This window comes from Lampetra planeri, chromosome 7 (assembly GCF_965212315.1).
Source record: "Lampetra planeri chromosome 7, kcLamPlan1.2.h2, whole genome shotgun sequence".
In the NCBI taxonomy this organism is placed as follows: domain Eukaryota; kingdom Metazoa; phylum Chordata; class Hyperoartia; order Petromyzontiformes; family Petromyzontidae; genus Lampetra; species Lampetra planeri.
This window is the reverse complement of record NC_136113.1, coordinates 10,592,249-10,602,377: the sequence shown is the minus strand read 5'-3', so window position 1 is coordinate 10,602,377 and position 10,129 is coordinate 10,592,249. Positions and strand designations below refer to the sequence as shown.

General features: G+C 51.1%; 1 protein-coding gene across 1 annotated transcript; it reads left to right on the top strand.

Annotated features, from left to right (window-relative positions):
* Positions 1-1,661: 1,661 nt before the first annotated feature.
* On the top strand, positions 1,662-9,499 carry ZFAND3 (zinc finger AN1-type containing 3). Its single transcript, XM_078596298.1, has 6 exons — positions 1,662-2,175; positions 5,159-5,199; positions 5,356-5,871; positions 6,185-6,244; positions 7,140-7,310; positions 8,949-9,499. The coding sequence occupies exons 1-6, from the start codon at positions 2,105-2,107 to the stop codon at positions 9,101-9,103; spliced, it is 1,014 nt and encodes a 337-aa protein (XP_078452424.1). The 5' UTR covers positions 1,662-2,104; the 3' UTR covers positions 9,104-9,499.
* The last annotated feature ends 630 nt before the right edge of the window (positions 9,500-10,129 follow it).

Sequence of the window (10,129 nt, the reverse complement as noted above, 5' to 3'; positions counted from 1 at the left end):
TACACACAAACACCCAGAGACAAAAACACACACCATACACTTACCCACAGATGCACAGAGACACAAATATACACATACCAAGATAATACACCCATATAGATACACAAACATTTCTACACACACACACAAACCATACACTTACTTATAGACAGATCAATACTTTATACAACTCAATATACACACAGACACGCCAAGAAAATACACATCCAATATATATGGATATAAAGCGACAAAATGATGAACACACATATCTAGACACACCATGATGATACAGGCACATGCATATTAACGATACAAACAATATGTATTCATAGGCAGAGAAAAACACTATTACACGTACAAAGACAACTAATTACACAACCATACATTATTTACATAGGCAAATACCAACACGCACACACATACCAACACGCACACTCATACACATTCAGAGACATACATCATCAGAATGACTTCTTTAGCGCCGTAACATGGCAAGCCATTACTGTATAAGGTTTTTTTTTTAAACAGAGAATATATACACGTACAAATACACAAATAGACACGCCAACACACAGACAAGACACCAACAAACACAAAGAGAAACGCAGAGAAACACACACCAATACACGTAGTCACAGACACGCGTGTACAGCAATGTACATTCATTACACGAATGCACATTCATAGACAACAATACACACACCATCACACGTACTCGTAGACACACACCGTAACACATGCTCATAGACGCCAAGAGGAATGCACCCACAGACGCACAGAGATAATACAACATGACAATACACTTGTTCATAGACACATACACACGCACATCACACGTATTCATGAACACACACAAAGACAAATACACGCACACAAAGACAAATACACGCACACACCGTAACACATGCTCACAGACGCCAAGAGGAATGCACCCACAGACGCACAGAGATAATACAACATGACAATACACTTGTTCATAGACACACACACGGACGCACATCACACGTATTCATGAACACACACAAAGACAAATACACACACACAAAGACAAATACACGCACACACCGTAACACATGCTCACAGACGCCAAGAGGAATGTACCCACAGACGCACACAGATAATACAACATGACAATACACTTGTTCATAGACACACGCACGCGCACACACACGACGCACACCCATTCATTACGCACGCAGCGTCGCAACAACGCGATAAAGGCCCCTTCTCGGACGAGTCCACTCCACGCGTGGGGGAGGGGGGGGAATTGGTACCACCTCCCTTCTCACTTCCATAACCTACCCGACATTTCAACAAAACCTAAACTCCGCGTGGCGATAAATAAGAAAATAATATCAACATCTTGTGTACAAGCGATTAAAAATACCGCTTCGCTTGTTTAAATTACGCGTAATAATTGACGGATGTTTTATAACCCCCCCCGCCTCTCCCGGTCGCAGTGGTATCGCCCGCCAGCTGATGAGAGCCGTCAGCCCTCTGACAGCGGCGGGGCGAGCGGCCCCGATTCTCGGCCGCAGTCGCCGGCCTCTGCTACTCCGCGTTGCTCCGACTCCCTCCACAGCCGCCTTTGTCTCTCTGCGTGCGCGTCCGCGTCCGCGCCCCCCCTACCCTTCCCCTCCTACATCTCCGTCCCTCTCGTCCCTTCCCCGTGGCTATCCGCTGGCCCGCGCCGACCCCGTTTCAGCCATCGCCTTTAACCCTCGCCCTACCCGCAGCTGCGGCCGCCATTTAACGCGGCCGAGCTGCTCCCATCATCATCACCACCATCATCATCATCACCACCACCACCAGTAACCATCATCACCACTAGCACCATCGTCATCACCATCATCATCACCACCACCGTCGTCGTCGTCAAAGCCAAGGAGTGGTATTCGAGCCTCTTGTAAGAGGGCCTCGTAGGTTCACACACTCCCACATAAAAGCGTCGTGTACGGGGTGGTAGTGGTGGTGGGTGGGGGGGGTTCTGCTTTCGTGACGGACGAGAAGAGAGGAGGAGGACAGTGCCAGGAGGAGGAGGAGGAGACGCTCAGGGGGAGGACGAGGCCAGCAGCAGCAGCAGGAGCGGCACCGAGAGGAGAGGTTCCCCGTCGCCGCCGTCATGGGCGACACCGGCAGTGAGGGCAGCGAGGCCCCGCGCTGCCAGCCGCGCTGCCGCTGCGGCTTCTGGGGGTGAGCGACTTGGGCTCGACACAAACCCACGGGGTGGTGGTGGTCGTGGTGGTCGTGGTGGTGGTGGTGGTGGTGGAGGAGGTTTGATGGGATCTGATCTCGTCGGGTCGAATCGGATCGGTTCTGGGTCGAGCTGACTCCGGTTGGGTTTAGGTCTCGATGGCGTCGTCCTGGTTGTTGTGGGATAGGGGGTACGTGGTGGTGTTGGTGGTGGTGGTGTTGGTGGGTGAGATCGTATCGGTTTGGATGGAATCGGATCGAGATGGGAGCGAGGCGATGTGGCTGTACCGGGATGATGATGGGCTCCCGTGTGTGTGGCTATTGGTGGGCCCCCCGTGTGTGGCTATTGGTGGGCCCCCGATGTGTGGCTATTGTTGGGCCCCCCGTGTGTGGCTCTTGTTGGGCCCCCGTTTGTGGCTATTGTTGGGGCCCCGTGTGTGGCTATTGGTGGGCCCCGTGTGTGGCTATTGGTGGGCCCCCGTGTGTGGCTATTGGTGGGGCCCCGTGTGTGGCTATTGGTGGGCCCCCGTGTGTGGCTATTGGTGGGCCCCGTGTGTGGCTCTTGTTGGGCCCCCGTTTGTGGCTATTGGTGGGCCCCGTGTGTGGCTATTGTTGGGGCCCCGTGTGTGGCTCTTGGTGGGCCCCGTGTGTGGCTATTGTTGGGCCCCCGTGTATGGCTATTGTTGGGGCCCCGTGTGTGGCTATTGGTGGGCCCCCGTGTGTGGCTATTGGTGGGCCGGGTCGGTGGGAGACGGGTTCAGGTTTCGTGGGGGGGAGACTGGCAACGTGAGGCTGGGGCGGGTCGGGCCTAGCTGGGGGTAAGGTCAAGCTGGTTTGGTCTGCTCGAGTATTTTAATGTGGTTGAGCTTGGGTTGGGTCAGGATTTGTGCGCCCTCGGTTCGGTAATGTCGAGCGTAGCTTGGGGTGTTGAGACGCCAGGGGCTGATCGTTTTGTGGCCCTTGGCCCTTGCTGGTCGGGCCCGAGGTCAGGCCCGAGGTCAGGCCTGGGTCCCGTAAGGTCGGGCCGAGTTGGTTGGGTTTGGGTCCCGTGTCCTCCCCCCTTCCCCGGGTGGCCGCTTATCACCCTTCGAGCGAGTTTCTCCCTCCCAGCCCTGCTTCTGGTACTGTGATGTATTGCCCCCTATCCCAGTCGGCCCATCGCCATCTCGTGCCCTTGTTCCCGACACCCTCTGTAAACAATTCTACGCAGTCACTTTGTGTGCGCGCGTCATAGTACAGTACAACATGCTTACATATCTCGCGTGTGCTTCGACACCGCACCTTCGACATTCCCGTCTCGTAAAGCCTTGCTGGGCCTGGCTTCCATTATCTCCCGAGGCACTGCTATTTGTTAAATGTGGCTCGTTACGAGTGTGCCGAGGGTTGTTTGTACTGCGTGGTGGGTGTTGTGCTTGCGTGATGGAGGCGCCGGGGCAGGGCTGTTGTTAGGCGGGGGTTGGGAGAGATCCATCACCGTGTTAACAATTAAAACAATTTAATTTTAAAATGGCTCCACAACACTTTACAATGAGCCTACACTTGTGTGTAAACTCTACAACACACGTGTGTCACACACCCCGTCTGTACGTAATATACTTCTAGCACACTCCCAGAGCGCGCGGACGGGCGGTGTTCACGTCGCGTTGGGCTTTAAGATTTTTGTTTTTGGTTATGGTTTTATTTATTTTTATTTTTTCCTTCCCCGAATGGGCGTGCTATTGATGTGTCATGAGTGCCGGACGCTATGGCTGAAGCGGGGTGGTGGCCGCTCAGGTGGGGGGGGGCTGCTGTGGTGGTGAGTGGCCTGCTGGCTGTGTGAGTGGCTGAGTGGGTGGGTGGGTGAGTGGCTGGGTGGAATGGTGGGTGAGTTATTACCAAAGTGGCCGGCCGGGTGGGTGGGTGTGTGGGTGAGCTATTTGCAGGATGGGTGAGTTGTGTGGCAGGGTGGCTGAGTGGTTGGTTGAGTCGGTGTACGGGTGAGTTTTTTTTTTACTCTGGAGGTGAGTGGTCGAGCGAGTGGCTGGGTAGGTGGGCGAGTAAGTGGTTTGGTAGGTGAGTAAGGTAGGGAGTGGCTGGAAGATTATACGTGACAACCTGAGTGGATGTGAGTGAGTGGCTGGGTCACTTATTGTTTGGGTGAGGTGAGTGGTTGTGTGAGTTGGACTCGTTACTGAGTCGGCGATTCGGCTGGTTAGGTGGCTTGGTGCAGGAGTGGCTGGTTGGTTGGCTATGTAGTTGGTGTGCAATTATTGTCTGGATAGGGTAGGGGGTGGGTGGATGAGGGCTTATATGAATAAGTGGGAGACATAAGTGAGTAAATGGGTTGCCGTATGGGTGGTGGATGGATTGGTGAGTCTAAGATAGAGGATGATGTAGGGATGCAATTGAATGAGGTCAATGGGTGGGCTGAGTGGTTTGGTGAGTGAGTGGGTTAATGAATGTTTGTTTGCCCAAGTTGTTGAAGTAAGTGACTTGTTTGGTTGGTGGGTGTTTGGTGAAGATTGGTGTTGGGTCAGAGAGTCGGTTGGTGAGTAATTTGAGGTGTGGGTAAGTTGTGGAGGTCGGTGAGTGAATGAGTAGGTGAGCCAAAGCATGGGTGAGTGAGGAGGTGAGTGGGTGAGTGAGAAAGTGAGTGGTTGAGGAGGGTGGGTGGCCACCACACTGCAGAATTTTGGGAAGGATAGATGGGTCATATTCACACCTGGACACACATGCACATACACACTCTTGACACACAGCTCGCACAACTGGAACCTACCAACCAAAAGTAAAAGTCAATATTTGCCATGGTGACATGTAGGGGGTAGAAGAGTGCCACTGTGACACTGAGTATGTTCTTTGTTTCAGCTACAGAAGCATGGAACAACTTGAATGAGGAGCTATTTCAGTCGATGCTAAAATATCACTTGCCTATGGGTGTACTGGCCAACTCTTATATTCATTTTATGTATTAAATTTTTTTTTTATCTTCTTTTACATCCAGATCTACCAAGACAATGAATCTGTGCTCCAAATGCTTCGCTGGTAGGTGACATAACCATCACTGTGATTTGTGCAGCACTCACAATTTGACACGCTTGCCTGCTCACGACAAATCGCGACATGGTGTTTAATCTGTATTTTTTCACCCTGCTCTCTATCTCTCGCCCCGTTCGCTCGCGTTGTCTGCTTTAACACCAGACTACTTGAAGAGCAGGGATGGCGAGGGCAGCTCGTCGATGGCGCCTACGCTGGGCGACGGTGGCGCCAGCGATTCCAGCGCTTTGCCCACGGAGCTGCAAGGTTCCCCTAACCTGCCCTGCCGTGGTGGCACAGCCTGCGCACCGCAGCTGGCGACCGTTACGGACGTGGCCGATGCCCCGGCCTCTCCAGCCGGCGCCAGCATCACCGCCACTGCTACAGCCGAGACGACGCATGCGCAGCCTTGCGCCCAACTGCAGCCGTGTCCCGCCCCGAAGCCATGCGAGGGGGCGAGTACCGCTAGCGAAGAGGCAACGGGGGCTGCCCCCTCTTCCCTGCCGGCGCCTTCGTCTCGCCTACTGGCGCCCGTCGCGGAGATCGCGCTAATCTCCAGCGCAGAGCTGGAGCGCGTGAGTCCACCCCGGGAACCGCAGCCTGCGCCATCGAGGGAGCCCGAAGCAGGAAGTTCCACCTCGATGTCGCCATCCAGCCGTTCCACAAACCAGGACTCCAGAGGTTGGTGCTGGCGGTGAATTCAAAATTACAATCGCAAAGGAGTAGGTGTTGCGTCGTGACAGTAAAAATGATATGACAAAGGATTGCCTGTTGCAACTTTGATAGTTCATCAGTTCGCTGGGGTGGGGTGTGAATTGCTGCACGTGAAACCCGGTAGCTTTGCTGTACATAGTTTAACGAATTGATGAAAGCGAACACTCTGGTTTACCATAAACCACAATTACGTTGCCATTTGCATTGTTTCGCCCACTGACCCTGCAGAACATTACAAGTATCTAATTTGTATTGTGTGTGCGCCTCGTGTGCCCAACAGAGACGGAGAGCCCTGTCTCCAGATTGCGTGACATCCCTCTGAAGAGACTTCATGACCCAGGTAATGCCGCCTTTGTGCGAGCGCACATGGGGCGGCAGGCAGGTTCTGATGATGATTTCCACGTGGATAATTCTGTGGCATGGTGCCTGTATTGCAGATGGATAGTTAAACTTGCACACAAGGCCCGTTTTACATCGAGCAGCATTTTTTATGTTTGAGGTTATTTAAAATGGTCAGTTTGTTTTATAGATCGGTGTTGTTTCGAGTTTGTTGTTGTTGACATCGTTTACTTGTGCGTTCACGTTATACCATTTGTATGTACATGTTTATAGAACCTACCATAAACTACGTATAGATACACATCTCTCATTGTACACAACATTCAACGTAAAGGAAAACACAACTCAAAGACAGATTTAGTTTTGTAGACAATTATCCAGGTTGTGTCACTGATTGTTTACAGTGAGTTCTTCTTTGACGGTGAAGGAGACGATAGAACCAGTCGAGTGCTTTGTCCCAACGCTCTTGTGGCGTTGCCGCATTGACTAAAATACACGGGACCGATGGCACTCGGGCTGTAACGTCTCCCCCTCTCCGTAACATTCAAATCTCTTATTCTCATTTACGAAGCTTCAAACCTGTGTTAAAGCAGCCCCGGAACACGGGCTGGGCGGATATCTACGTGATATCTGCCACGTATTTTACGTTGGACCATGCGTTGTTTGGCGTGATGAAACTCCCAGCACATGGCGCGAAACGTTGGACAACATGGTACGATCCAAAAACACGTCGGAGAGCCATCTAGCACAACCACGACACCCTACGCAGTGAGAAGAGAGCTGTTTGTGTTTGTTTGGGTTACATCTTGTTTTAAGCGATGCACACTGCGAGTCCAGTGTTGAAGGTGCGCTGTGTTGAAGGCGACGAACGCTCGTGCTTCCTGCGCTGGCTGCAGACGGTGTGGACGGTGAGTCGGGCAGCGATTCCCCAGCCAAGAAGACTTGCGGGGACAAGGACGAGGATGAGGAGGAGAAGGGCAGGGCCAAGCAAAAGAACAAGCGCCGCTGCTTCACGTGCCGAGCCCGCCTGGAGCTTGTGCAGCAGGAGCTGGGCTTGTGCCGCTGTGGTATGTCTCAGGGGTCACAACAAGTCTGGGTCACCAGGGGCGCCACCATGGAGGGTTGCCACAGAGGCCGCCATAGGCTTCATGGGGGGGGGGGGTATGAAGAGAGATATGGGGGCTCGTGCTTGCTGGACATGTAACAATACGCCAATTAGATTTTTTTAAATATCGCTTTGTATTTATGGAACATGCATTGGATTGCACGTGTGAGAATTTATCATCTGCAGTCTAGGCGGAATATATGCTGCTACTGGTATATTAAAGCTAATGGGATCGACAACATGAGCTACAGCAAAACGAGAAACTACCCACACAAAGGTTGATATGAGACCAAAACAATAATTTCTTAAAAACAGAACAGTCACCCATTAGCCTGGCAGTCAAATAGCTGGGACAGTACTTGCGTGTATGTGCATACTACTCGGCTACCTTTAAGTGGCATCAGTGACAATCGGCCGTGGCTTGGCCTAGTTTTGAATTCGGGATCTACAAGTCGAGGCGACAAATGTGTAGGTGTTTAATTAATAATTTGTAACACTGTGACATTGAGTAATCATGCTCCAGCGCCCGACTGTCACCAGACCAATTCTCCTGGGATGCTCCATGGATTCCACGTTACGACCACCTCGTTTCATTTTTCCCATTTAAGCCTCTTGGACACGTCGCCAAAAACTGAAAAACCTGCGGCGTAAATTGTAACCTCCACAAACGTAACACTGTGCGCCTTCTTCGCTGGGCACAACGCGTTGTGGGTTATTACTCGCGTCAACCTGGCGAGCAGCGTTATCTACCTCCAGGATTGAAACCCCTTTTGTTAATTGCAGTGCGTGGATGCTGTAGCTGCTATGACACGTTCCCGTAGGTGATCGTGATTAGTGGGACGTGCTCGGTCGAGGCTGACCCTTTATCAGTCGCTTTGCCATCACAGTGGCAGACAAAGGCCATGTGCTCCATGCCCCCCCCATACATAAATTGCACAGCTGGTGGCACCGCACAGTCCAAACAGCGCCACAGTGGCCTTTACGCAGTCTGGGATACCAAGAGATTCCATGCACTCTGGTAACCAAATTTCCATGTAGCAGCCCAAGCAGCACTTTGCTAGAACTAGCCGATGTCTCTTTACTAATTCACTCAAGCATTTTTGTTATCACAACTGATAAAAAGAAGATAACTCTGTTGCAGTGCTGATGGAGACAGCTATACAATTATATATTGTTTCTGCTGCATAATAAATGGGTAAAATTTGCGGAAGCCGCTCTGGTTAATGAATATACTGACATTCATAGAATATTTTTTTCCAGGGGAAATTAAAGCAATTCCGGTAAGCACTGTATGTGTGAATAGAAAAATACACGCTTGGTATACGTTGGCATCGGTGAAAGAGTGAAAACTGACATTTTGCATGATTTCTACCACCAAATCTACTTTTGAGGCTAGAGCACAAATCTACGCACGTGCTTTTCTCGAATGTAATCGGGGTCATGAATTAGGTTAGTTGCCTTGGAAATGCCGGTTACCCAAGTTTTTATCATTACTGATAATCCCAGAACCGAAAGGCAAACCAGAGACTGTGAGCCGGCAGTGGTGCCGGGCTCAGAAACGTGATGCCGTGGTGTTGCCCTGTCCCTTCCGGCCCCTCAGGGTTCGTGTTCTGCAGCCTGCACCGCCTGCCGGAGCAGCACGCGTGCACCTACGATCACATGGGCCACGGGCGGCAGGAGGCCCTGCAGAAGATGGTCAAGCTGGACAAGAAGGTGGGCCGGTCCTTCCACCGCATCGGCGAGGAGTGCTGTTGAGAGCGCGCCGCTGTGCAGCGACGAAAAACTTTTGGTTTCAACAAGCGCCACTCGGCTTTCTCTCCTTACTGCAAACAACGGGCCGACCTTAGGGGATGTGTCGAATCTTTAAAAAAAAAGTTCAGTTGTACAATGATTTCAGCTGCGATTGATTATTGTTAAGCTAAAATAAAAGTTCGGCTATATGATATTTACTTATTTGTACAATATAATTTTTTTTTTTACTATTGATCGAAATAGTGACGTTTATTTCTGCAGCAATTCGCCACTGCCACGTGGCGTGGAGGTTTTAAGAGTGCCTGCCTCGGATGTGCTAGAACGTAAGAGTGAGCTTGATTTGTGTCGGCAGGTAGGCGTGTGTACCCTGGCAATTAAATACTTTGACATTTAAGCGTACCTCGGCTTGGCGCGTGCTGTTAATTGGTGGAAGTGTGTACACGTCCTCCAGTGGAGCTTCCTGCTATTAGAGGAGAGGGGAGGGCGGTGGTAGTTGTGGGGAACGCAAGGCCACTTCTTCAGGACAAGTGGCTTGGAACTCAGTTCCAGGAGACCAGGTTTCAGGCCACTGTTGCAGATTCAACTAGTGTGACTGAAATGGCTTGCACAGTTTAGTCGGTGACATTTCAGGATTTGATCTTGTGCCTATGCAGTAAGGCTGGTAAAACAAACAAACTAATTACCGTGTGGATGGTTCACCCTCAGAATACTGGAATAACTCAATTATATGTGGTGGGAAGTATATATATTTTGTAATTCTGTTGCTTAGCCAAAAATGTGTGAATAAGCACATTTCAAGTGCACCCTTAGAACATCGTAGGCTTTTTCCTGTACAGTTTTCTCTCTACGATCTGCAGGGACCCAACAAGTAAAATGCCTCATTTTGCCGATTGGCTGGCATGGCACCAACGCCCTCTGCCTGCTGTGCCCAACCCGTGGCCTGAAACTGATCGTCTGAGACTAAGCTTGAAACCACAAAGTGACTCCTTCTGTTCCGATGCTTCGGAGCCGATGATGTCCACAAGCCAA

Coding starts and splice junctions, on each gene's coding strand:
- ZFAND3 (XM_078596298.1), top strand. CDS start 2,105: ATGGGCGACACCGGCAGTGAGGGCAGCGAGGCCCCGCGCTGCCAGCCG. Junction 5,200..5,355: donor GTGCTCCAAATGCTTCGCTG/GTAGGTGACATA, acceptor CTTTAACACCAG/ACTACTTGAAGAGCAGGGAT. Junction 7,311..8,948: donor GCTGGGCTTGTGCCGCTGTG/GTATGTCTCAGG, acceptor CCGGCCCCTCAG/GGTTCGTGTTCTGCAGCCTG.